Raw genomic sequence first — 12,648 nt, 5'->3', positions numbered from 1 at the left:
TAGTTTCTGATGGTAAATTCAACTTGAAAAGGCTACCAACCAAACTAAAGTGGAGGGTGTGTTGGTGCATGATTATTTGCCTGCTATAGTGGTCTGTATTGCAAACAATTCTAGCAGGGATGGGATTGGTGTTTGTTTTAATCTATTTTGTTACTTCTGCTCCCTGCTGTCTTCTAGGATTACCATCTTGGATTCCAGGAGGATAAGACAATTGGATGCCACCCCATATTTTTGAGATGAAAACAGTTTTACCACACTCTCAACCAACAGAGCAGCACTTCCCAAGTCCATGTGGCCAGAATTTCAGGATTTTTTGCTATTTGGTACTCTGTTTGGTATTCTCTTATATTGTTTCTTCTATGTAAGATAAAGGAATTAGATTAGATGACCTTACTTGCTTTAATGTTCTACAATTCCTCGTTCTTACCAAAACATTTGAAGGAAAAGAGACCACATGCTACTAGTAAAGTATGAATTAGACACACATTTAAAGGTTTTAATGAAAACCTGATGCTTTTGATCTCATTTTTTTATTTCTCAAATAGGTTTTATGGTTCACATCTTAAAATTATGTATATATTTTCCTTTTATGAAGTCAAATAATTTTATCATTCAAAAAAATGTTGCCACTGAAAATTGTAATTTTAAATAGAAAATATAAGCACTAAATCAAGAAATTTAAAAAAATTCTAGTATAATGTTACCAATACACTTTTAATTCTTAAGAGCTTTTAATAAATCGGTTTAGTTGCAAATATGCTTATACATCAGCAGCAATAAATTGCATTACTGGGATCTCCAATTCTCCATTAATCTAATCTTGTTATAAGCATTATTCTGTGTTATCTCTATCAAAGTAGGAAAATTACTTCATTAAGAAAGGTTGGTAATGGTAACAGTTGTTCTAGACATAAAAAAAAAAAAATGAAACCGGTTCTGTGTTCCAGAAAACAAAATTTCCAATTTCAAAGTGGGAATAAAACACTATTCCCCACCTCTGCACACCTAGAGTGGGCTCAAGGTTGGCTCAAAATTCAGTTGGGGCACTGTGCTGTCTTTAGCACTTTTAAGAGACATCTATTTGCAATTTAGTAAAATCCTTCCTGAATATCCCAGGGAACATCTGAAGTGTGCCTCTCTCTACTTATGTTTATGGCCTGTTGAGACCCAGTGAGAGAGAAATTTCTCCAGCCCACTGTTATATAAAATTGATTAGTTTTTCCTGCTCTGGATTTATGTCTAAGAGCTCTGAACAATAATAACTAAAAAAAAAAAAAAACTTACAATAACATTTCAGGGTGTCATTTTCTTCTGTAACATGTGAAATTCAAAGACATACTTGTAGAGGGCTGAAACTATTGGGTTGATGCACTGAGGTCGGGACTGCTGAGCGCTTGAGGTTAACTACTGATTGGACAGTACTTTATGGGCATATGCTTGGAAAATGGTCCTTTCCACTATCCGTACTGGCTCAATGATTGTTGTATAGAGGATTGTAGGAGGGACTAGGGGGTGGAGTAAAGTTAGCCAGGGACACACTCTCAGTGGTAGACCACGGGGAAGGCAGGTGCAGAGATTCTGCTTCTATTCTGTTCAATCCTGTGTCTAAGACCAAGAATAAAGACAGACTTTTGCTTGTCCCACTCCGGCTGATTCTGGAGTGTCCTGGGTGCTAGCACGGTCATTACATACTTATGGTTTACTTCATATATCTTTGGACACTCCTTTCATACAAGAAAGGCCACCCCAGTGCCAGTCACTGGAGGTGAAAAAGATGGAATTTTGATGGAGTAAGAATAGAGGATCCTTCCCACTGAAGTAGTAGACTTGAGATTTAAATATATTTCCTGCAAATTAAGACACAACTTTGAGGTACAACTTCATACTTCTTAGATTGGCTAAGATGACAGGAAAAGATGTTAAATGTTGGAGGAGATTGGGAAAATTGGGGCACATTCATGCATTATTGGTGGAGTTGTAAAATGATCCAAATATTCTGGATTTGGAACTATGCTCAAAAAGCATACCCTCTAATCCAGCAGTGTCTGTATCCTAAAAGGGGGAAAAGGACCCACATGTGCAAAAATGTTTATAGCAGTCCTTTTTGTAGTGGCAAGGAGCTAAAAATTGAATGGATGCCCATCAGTTGGGGAATAGCTGAATAAGTTATGGTATATGAAGGTAATGGAATTTTTATTGCTCTTTAAGAAATGAGCAGGCTGAATTCAGAAAAGCTTGGAAAAACTTACATGAACTAATGCTAAATGAAGTGATAGAGAACACTGTACATAGTAACAACAAGATTATGTAATGATCAACTGTGATGGAGTTAGTTCTTTTCAACAATGAGGTAATTCAAGGCAATCCAATAGACTTGTGATGGAAAGTGCCCCCCTCATCCAGAGAGAGAATTATGGAGACTTAATGTGGATCAAAGCATAGTATTTTCACTTTTTTGTTGTTGCTTTTTTTCCCTTTTGATCTGATTATTCTTGCACAGCATGATGAATATAGAAATATGTTTAGAAGAATTATACATATTTAACCTATATCAATTGCTTGCTGTCTTTGGGAGGGGAGAAGGGAGTAAGGGAATGAGAAAAGTTTGAAAGACAAAGGTTTTACAAAGGTGAATGTTGAAAACCATCATCTTTGCATGTACTTGGAAAAAAATAAAATACTATTAAAATTATTTTTTTTAAATCAAATATTACATTTCCTTCATCCCCACTGAATCAATGTCTTGAGAACAGATCAGAATTCATGTGAATTCTTCCTGGGTATTGATTGTACTTCTGCTCTTTAAAACCCCCCAAAGAGAGACTCCTGCCACAGACTAAATAAGTACTGAACATTTGTATTGGAAAGATAAATTATATTTAATCCTCCTGTGTTTCTATATTTTTAGGAAGATTATCCTTGTCCCATTGGCCCCTTCTGTCATCAGAGCAGTACAGTAAGCCAATGGCCCCAATATAAACCTCCCATCAATAATGTGAAGGCTTTCTTACACCAGAGTAGTTCTAAGTTATCTATTTACCAAAATTATAACTCCTGACCTTCAAATAGAGTTTTTATTACCCTAGGGACTGTCCTGCCCCCCAAAGGACTTTTCAGAAACTCCAAAGGGTATTTCAAGCTGTCCCCTATATTCTTCCTCAAAGAATACAATGTGAAAGATTACTTGAGGGAGTCACTGACTGGGCTCTAAATACATTTCCCAAATTAAAGAGCAGCACCACTCCTAGAGCATCAAAGCTCAGAACAGAGAAGCTTTTTTTTTCTTCCTTTGGGGAACCTAGGAAGTCCCCTTTTAGAGAATATGCAAGAATTTTAGACAGTGTTTTCATTTGCTGCTTTTCAGTGATGACGTATCAGGGAAGCCAAATAAATCCAAATAGATAATATGTTATTTGGATATGCATGAATGTAAACAGCTAGGGCAAATTCTGTCTGGGGAAATTCAGAAGAATGAATACCAGTTTGATACACAGCATTGGTTATTGACTGTAAATCAGTATATGGCAGCTGGATAGGAAATCCTGAAACCTGGAAAAAATAATAACCATGAAGACAATTTGGAAATAGTATATAAAAGATCAGGTGCTACATTTCACAGAATTATAGAACCTCAGAATTGAGTTGAAAGGTATCTTAATGATCACTCATTCAGTCTAATCCATATCTCAACATTGTATCTTCATCAGGTTTTTTCCAACCTTTTCTTGGAGTAAGGGAGGACTTGTTATGTTCCCAAACAGCCCATTCCACTTTTAGATAGCTCTGCTTCTTAGAAAGTTCTTTTTGAGTTCCCTCTTCACGACTACTACCAGTGGCTTCTATTTCTTTCCATAGGCACCAAACAGAACAATTCTCTCTCTTCTGCATGATGACATTTTGAATACATCTATGTCCACCTTACATCCTCTCTTGTTAAGTATTAAGGTTAAGTATTCTTCAAATGATCTTTACCTGGCCCAAGACTCTTCACCATTCTAGTGGCCCTTCTTAGTATACTCCTTAACTCATCCAGCCATCTCCTTTTTAAAATGCAGTCCCCAGAACCAGGCCACTAAAACTGCCAGGTCTTTTCCAGATAAATTTATGTCTAGTCCTATCCTTCTCCATTTGTCCTTATGAAGGTGAATCCAAATGGAAGATTTTACAATCAATTTTGTTAAATGATATTTTATTAGATTCAGCCCAGTGCTCTAGCCCTGAAGTCTGGGAATTTAAAAACAATTTTTTGATAACTACTTCAGCATAATTGGTTTCCTTTATAATCTTATATATTTTATTTTGTGCATTTAAACACATTACTCTAAGAAGGGGGTCTACAAACGGATCTATAACATAAAAAAATTAAGATTACTAGATTTGATCTGTCAAGATTATAGAATCACAGACCTAGAGCTGGAAGGGACCTCACATGCTATCTAACTCAACCATCTCATTTCAGATCCTGGCTGCTACCCAATGTATTAGATATCCTTTTCAGCTTTATGCCATCTGAAAATATGATAAGAATGCTTCCTATGATTTTAGTCAAGTCACTGATAAATAAAATATTAAACTACATAAATCCAAGCCCAGATCCTTTGAGAACTACACTGGAGAATTTCTACCAAGGTGAGATGGAATCAGTAATAACTACTCATTAGGTCCAGTCATTTAACCAATTCCAAATGCATGTCATTGCATTGTATTATTGTTTAGCCCAAATCTCTCCATCTTTCCTATAAAAAAAAAACATGAGAAACCTTGCCAAATGTTTGTTAAAATAAAGTTAAAACTCTTTCTATGGCATTCTTTGATCTACCAATCCAGTAAATCTGTGAAAAAAGGAAATTAAGTTATTCTGGCCTAACTTGTTCTTAATATCTAGTTCTTTGTGACCACCATTTCAGTTTCTAGATCTTCACTAAACATCATTTTCATTCTTGACTCCAAGAAATAAAAGTATGCATATCTGAAATACTTGGTACTTTGGAAAGAGTTAAGGATAAGGCAACATGAAGAAGTGATTAATTTGCCAACACTATATGTAATACTTCAGGTATAACAATTACAATTTGAATACCTATTGGAATTTCATCTGATAGACAGTAAATATAGTTATATTGTCAATGAACTTGAGCCATAGATCTTGTCTGAGCAATCCATCTAAAGTCGAGATTCCCAGGCACTAAGTGAAACTAAAGTAATCAGCTGAGATAATACATAGATGAACAGACAGACAGATATATAGAGCATTATTAAATGCTTACTTTGCACCAGGCACTCTGTTAAGTTCTAGTTTACAAATACAAGCAACACAATTCCTATCCTCGAGGATCTTAAAATTCTAATAGAAGAAGAAAATATTCTAATGAGTGCTGGAAAATGGAATACAGGAATATGAGGGCTGGAGAGAGGGTACCCTTGTGGAACATTGTAGAGAGAAGACAAAAAAGTGTTGAGGAGGCCTAGGAAAGATAAGGTAAAAGTTCTATCTGAGTCAAGACATAGAGGGAGTTGAGTCTAAATTTCTGGTGGAATAAAACTGGTGAGAGAAGAAGGTCATGTTAAATAGACATCTGGGAAGTAAGCAGGGGAACAGTATAATAAACAAGATTTACATAGTGCTTTATAAATGTAAATTCACTATGGATTAGGTGATATAGGTATTATTACATTTTACAGATGAGGAAACTATGGTCCGGAGAAGTTACCTGACTTGATTATGTTCATATAGCTAAGGAAATATAAAACTCAGGATATGAACCCAGAGTTCTACTGTCTACAAATCCAGCACTATTTCCACTACATCATCAAGCTGGCTGGAGAGTCAGGAGGACCTAAGTCAAATCCCATGGTTGACATACACTGGCTTAGAAAGGCAATACCAGTCACTTAACCACCTAGTGTCCAAGCAATTCTCTCAGATTATAAATTGCAGGGGAGATACTCATAAGGTACCCCATAGGGAAAGTAGATGGTACAATGGATAGACTGGATCTGGAGTCAGGAAGTCTCATATTCCCGAGTTCAAGCCTGGACAAGTCACTTAACCTTATTTTCCTCAGTTCCTCATCTGTAGAATGAGCTGGAGAAGGAAGTGGCAAAACATTTCAGTATAAAGATACTGGGAAAAAAGAAAACCTCAAATGGGGTCATAGAGTTAGACATTACTGAAATAATTAAGCATCAAATGGGAAAGTTCCTTGGGAATAGAAGGGTTTTCTGCATTGATAAAATGGCAAGTCTGCTTTAAAAGAAACAAGCAAATAAATAATGACAATAGAAGTAATAACACTGAAAATTATTGGGGCAGCTCAAAGGTGTGGCACTGGCCTGCAGTCAGAAGGATATGAGTTCAAATCCAGCCTCAAACACTTAACACTTCCTAGTTGTGTGACACCCCTCCATCCCCCCACCCCGCCACCCCCCCGGGCAAGTCACTTAATCCCAAATGCCTCTCAATACTCATGAAATGTGGGAAACGTTTTGAAGGGAGAAAATACTTATTAAAAATAGGACAGAGTCAAGGCAAAGAAGATGCTACTTTCCAGTTGCTGCCTTTTGCTTTTCCCATCACTGTAAATGCTACCCAAGGAATCTTTAAATTGTAATTGTGTGTGTGTGTGGGGGGGAGGTTCAGATATCTGTTTTTTTGCATTTTACAAAAGTTAAATATGCCTTTTTTTCTGATATTTCACTCTTTGTATAGAAAATTCTCTCCATTCATTGGGCACACATTTTAGTAGTTCCTGTGAATACTATGCTATACTATAAGCTTTTCCTCTCCCTCTCCCACCCTCCATCCTCCTACTACCCCAACTGGACTGACAGGGGGTTACAACAAGGTCCCACACATTCAAGATGACCAGTTTTGCTAGATCCTTATCAAAGTGATAAGAAGCTCACTCTATTCCTGAGCTTTCTTAGCCTCTGGTCTTATTGAACATTTAAATTCTGGGTACTGGCCTTGGGGAGAAGCTCCTTGCTTTCAAATTTATAGTTCGTATAGATTTCAAATATTTAAGTATTAATATTTAATTTATTAAGTATTAATAAGTATTAATAAATATTTAATTTTCAAAGAGAGTAGTCTTTGAAATGGTCTTCCTAATAGTGTCATGTTACATTTGGAATGCATTATTTCAATATTTGAGGCAGCTAGGGGGTACTATAGTGCATAGTATGCTGGACCTGGAGTCAGAAGATGAGTTTTCCTGAGTTCAAAACCTACCTCAGACATTTCCTAACTGTGTGACCCTGGGCAAGTCACTTAACCCTGTTTGCTTCAGTTTCCTCATCTGTAAAATAAGCTGGAGAAATGGTAAACCCCTCCATTATCTCTTCCAAGAAAACTCCAAATGGGTTCATGAAGTTGTATATCACAGAAAAAATGACTGAAAAATAAGAGAATCTCAGAATTTGGATGATTTTTGATATACTAGGAACCTGGCTATTTTATAAGTCATATTTAACAGTCATTTCAGGGTTATTTAGAATTTTCCTTTTAGTAACTAACAAAATAAGTAAAATTAATTATATATATATATATATATATACATATATATATATATATATATATATATATATATATACACATACTTAAAACCTATACTTACCCAATAAAATTGTAGTAGTCTTTCAAATTCACTTTCTTCTTTAGTTGAAACAAGATTCCCGGTTCCAAGTTCTAGTTTAGGAAGAATTTGCCTCAAAATAGCAGTGCATTGTCGATTCCAACTAGTAGACTGCTTGGGTCTCCATTCTATCAATTTATATTTTAAGGTTCTTTCAATCCTGAGTAAAAGCAAAACGATTAATTAATGTGAGAAATTTCTCCGGGAAGGGATACCATATTTGGATTTGAATTCTGTGTCACCTTAATAATGATGTTAACTTAGGCAAGCCATTTTCTGGGCTTTTATTTTTCTCACCAGAAAAACCAGGCAGTTGATCTAGATAATCTGTCTTCTAAAGTTTATGAGAAACTCTTACTACACTATAATTATAATGTTATCATAAAATAATGAACATGAGTTCTAGCATTAGACTTCATAAGACAAGTATCTTCCTGAGAAGTTCCCCTACCTTTCCTATTTGCCATATATGGTTGGGAGAATCAGGCTCATGTCTGCATGTGATGTTCTGAATTAGGCAAAAAACCCAAACTGTATCAACAAAACTAATTTTAAAACATTCTGAATTCAGGCCTGTCTTTTGTGAGCATCTACCAACAGCCATATAGCCTGGAACAGCTGCTGAAGCATTCTCTCTCCTTTTGCCAGATGCACTTAATCTCACTGGGATCATTGAAGGTCACATGAGTCCAGCACAACAGCTGTTATGTTTGTTCTATGTTCTGTGTATCTAAGGATGATCTGAATGGAGTTAAGGAAACTTTTTATTTATCTGGTTTATCAAACCCACAAGATTTAAAAAAAAATTGAAGATCAAATATAAGTTTAAAAAATCAGCTTCAGTTTTTAGTATGCAGTTATTATTATTATTATTAATAGTAGTATGTAGTTAACTACTAAATCAAGAAGAAACATAAAAACCTTAATAATTATAGTGATGATGATAATAAAATCCAAGTATTATAAATCCTATGTTATTGTAAATTTAAGGAAAAATAGGTGAAAAACAAAGATAAAAGGTATAGGCAAAGAGACAATAACATTAAATAATGATCTCATATTTTTTATAGTTGCTCAGTTATGTTCAACTCTTTATGATCCATGTGGAGTTTTCTTGGCAAAAATATTGGAATGGCTTGTCCTTTCCTTCTCTAGCTCATTTTACAGATGAGGCAAACGGGTTAAATGACTTGCTCAGGGTCACACAGCTAGTAAGTATCTGACGCTGTACTTGAACTATCAGGTGTATGATCAGTGCTCTACCCATAGTACCATTTAGATCTCACATTTACATAAAGATAAAACTGATTTTCTTCCTTTATTCAACCGAATTTATTTTCATGCATATTGTTAAATACCTACTATGTGTAAGGAACTATGTTAGCATTGAGTTAAAAAAATGAAATGTCAGTTATAGGATCACAGTATTACATATTTAAAAATAGAAGGCAACTGATCTTTCCCTTCAATGTTTATAATAATGTGGAATAAAACAGGTCAATAAGCAAGCTAGATTACAATAAGGGCAAAACAGACAAGCAGACAAAATTCAAAGAAAGTTTTATAAAGAGGTTGACACAAGTTGGAAATTGAAGGAAGAAGAGTGGAGATAGGGAAGATGAGCATCTTCATCTGTGTGAATTCAGAGCAATGAGAAAAGGCAGGACCAGGAATTTATTGGGCAGTTTGGCTGGAATACTGCATACATGAAGAGAAATAGAGCAAAATAAGCCTGAAAGGTACAGGAAACTGAAGCTGTAGTAAAAGCTGAAATGACTGTTGAAGGTTTGTGGGTTTTGTTGTTGTTGTTGTTTGTTATTGGAAAGGGAAACCCATTAAAGGTTTCTGAGCAGGGGAATGACTAAGTCAAACTTTTGTAATACAAGATAAGATGGTGCCTGGGTGAAGCATAAGTTGGAAAGAGGAGAAGGGTCTTCAAAGATCATCTAGTTCAATTTATACTCAAATAAATCCTTACAACATATTTGATAAGTGTTTGTCCAGTTATAACTATAACAATGTAAGCAGAAAGAACCACTAACATAAAACATCTTTCATCATGTTGCAAAACTAAAAAAAAAATAAGTATGGCTTGAAAGGAGAGCTATGAAAAAAAAGATTCTCACTCCACCCTTTTGCAGAGAAGAGAGGTCTACAAGTATTGCACATATTTTCACACTTTTCTGAAATATTGAACAGTCATGCTATTTTAGCCCTCTTTTTTGTCTTTAAAAATATTTGTTATTTGGCATGATTCAGCGGAGGAGAGAAGAGCAGAAAAGGATAATGGAAAAAACTATGGTTATATAAAATAAAATTTATCTCCTTAAAACAAAATACATCAACAAAAACTTAAAAGTATTTATGTGCTAATCACAAATAAATTGCTCATGCCACATCCTATTGTTTGTCATCAGCTACCCTCTATATAAAATCCTAAACAGCAGTTCATATTAGTATTTTTGGGAAAGGATAGTAAGAAAAAAAAGTTCCCTGCATACTGCCTGAGTGTGAAAATGCATTGCCATATTTGCAAAGGGCTGATAAAGTAATAATAGTAAGGATAAGAACTAGCCTCTGAATGATTAAAATAATAACTAAGTACTCCCCAAATTTTTACATTAAAAAATTAAAAAGTCAAATTTGGGTTTTTAGCCACATGTCATTCATTAATTTGGCAAGTATTGTTTAAGTGCCTAGAGGAACCATATTTTGGTTAGAGAGACAAAAATCAAACAATCCCCCCCCCGCCTCTCTCTCAACTTTTAAACTTAAAATACAAAATAATAAAAAAAAAAGAAAAACATTGTTATGTGCATAGCAGAACATGAGAGGATTCAAAATAGAAAGCAATTAATTTCCATTTAAAGATAGTCTATAGAATAAATACAACCCCTAGGTTCTAATTTCTATTTCTAAGAAATAATTTATTGGGCAGAGAACATGTACACAGATAAGTATGTATTATGGATAGATGCCCATATCTTTATTAGCACACATATGTGTGTATATATATATATATATATATATATATACATTTATATACACATAAACTTTTATACTTTGAAAGTAGTTATATATATGTATATGTATATACACAATATGTATGTGTGTGTATATGTGTGTATATGTATAAGTACTAGCAAACAGAGAGGCCCAGAATGGACTTTGTCTTGAGAAAGGAAGCTTAGGCCCCTAACAATAACAAGGTGGAAAACAAGGTGGAAGTGAGGAGAGACCACATTCTAGACTTGGAAAAGAACCTGACACAAACATAGTGAGGTGGTGGGTGATGGAATAAGATGGCTGGATGCAGCCAAGTTGCAAAGGAGAAGTTTATATAATAAGCTTGGAAAGACTGATTTTTCTAATTTGGTGTCACTCTATTATCTCCTGCTGTTGTTAGGAGAGAGAGAATTTTTTATATTTGATTTCGACAGGAGGCAGAAGTCTGAAATGATACCCCAAACAACATATCCTAGATAACATGTTAAGAGAAAGAACTCTTGTTGGGGAACTAATCGGAATAATTCTATGATTAATGCATTATTTATCAGCATAGGAACAAGAGTGGAGAAAAGAGGAATAATCCAGGGTTAGAGTTTGGAAAGAAATTCGGAGAATAGGACAATGGGGCTAAGATTCATGGGTAGAAGACAATATGGTTATTTACAAAAGACTTTGAAAAGGGAAAAGTGGGGCCAAAGCAGAGATGATAGCCTGGGAAAGCAGAGACCAGTGAAATGATGATTATAGTTTCTTGTTATTGTTGCTTGTCCTTCATTCTGGAAGAGGATTATGACATCAGGGAAGTGATGCCATGGCATGCAAGTGAACTGGATTTAAGTGAGTTAAGTCTGAGTTCTAGTCTCTATTACCTGCCTAGCCACATTTTTGGTATTTCATATACAGATTAAACTACAGTTTGATCCTAAAAGGATTTGGGGCTCTCTCTCATAAAAGCTAATCCAATTTATATTCTGATCCTAATTCCACTCTATTCTACCATTTTATCCATTTTTAACAAAATGTCTTTCATATTAGATTTGTTTCATATTTCTTGTTTTCATACTTCTTGTCTTCTTTTCATACTTCCTTCATACATCTTGTTTCAATAATGGAAATCCTGTTTTCCATGGAATATACTGCTTCCCTGACCATGCTCTCCAGTGTAGATAGCTATATCTACATATATATATATATATATATATATATATATATATATATATATATCCCCCTCTTCTCTTTCCCCCACATTTGTACTTCTAGATTATTTCCATATTACCATCCCTAGCAACTTCTTCTATTTTGGAGAGCAACCCATCCTATATATACACCAGATATATAACTATCCATGTCTGGTGGATGTTATATAACTATGTTCCTTCTTTCTACCTTCCCATCCTACCAAGGCATTTCCTTCTATTTCAATGATTTTAGTATTTGCCTAGTCTTTTTTCCCCACCCCAATTCTCTGCCCCTATACTTAGGTACTTAAATTTACATATTGATATTTCCCTAAATTCTAATTTGTTGATTTTCTCATCTCTCATTATCTCATTATCTTAAGACTCTTATCAATATAGTCACACTAAGGGATGGTCATATTCTTGATCATTAACCAGAAAATTTTATCTCCACAATCCATAATTCTGGATTTCCTCTAATTTATCATTGTTCTTCTATCTCCATCTGTACATTAAACTTACTAAAACTACTCTTGGAATTTATCACAACCCTCTTCTCTTCCCGACTTCTCAGGCCATTGCCTGTTTTACTTCTTTCAAAATTTATTATTAATCATTTCAGCTTTATACCATTTTCTCTCTTCAGTTCTTTGTTCTCACTATTCTAGTCCCCTTCTAGTCTCAACTAGACTAGAATTTATTATTCCTACCATCCCTCTCTAATGCCTATTCCTGTGCTGTTAAACAGTGCTGGAGGAAATCATACAGTAATGCTTAATGGTTCACTAAAATTTTTAGTTACCCAATCTCAACTGATCACTACTACT

The 12,648-nt window shown here is 34.8% G+C and overlaps 1 protein-coding gene across 9 annotated transcripts in view; it reads right to left on the bottom strand.

Moving 5' to 3' along the window:
• Positions 1 to 1,660: 1,660 nt before the first annotated feature.
• Positions 1,661 to 12,648, bottom strand: part of CC2D2B (coiled-coil and C2 domain containing 2B) — a 139,249-nt gene continuing 128,261 nt past the window's right edge. The window contains exons 33-34 of one of the 9 annotated variants that reach the window (XM_031956159.1): positions 7,617 to 7,794; positions 1,661 to 1,847 (exon numbers count right to left, since the gene is read on the bottom strand). In XM_031956159.1, the coding sequence (XP_031812019.1) occupies positions 1,728 to 1,847; positions 7,617 to 7,794 (298 nt within the window). In that variant the 3' untranslated portion in view covers positions 1,661 to 1,727. Of the gene's footprint in view, positions 1,848 to 2,792; positions 3,550 to 7,616; positions 7,795 to 12,648 lie in introns of those variants that run through there. The other 8 variants (XM_031956162.1, XM_031956161.1, XM_031956160.1 and 5 more) reach the window with 8 other exon arrangements.

Source organism: Sarcophilus harrisii, chromosome 2, assembly GCF_902635505.1.
Source record: "Sarcophilus harrisii chromosome 2, mSarHar1.11, whole genome shotgun sequence".
In the NCBI taxonomy this organism is placed as follows: Eukaryota; Metazoa; Chordata; class Mammalia; order Dasyuromorphia; family Dasyuridae; genus Sarcophilus; species Sarcophilus harrisii.
This window is presented reverse-complemented; position numbering and strand designations above follow the sequence as displayed.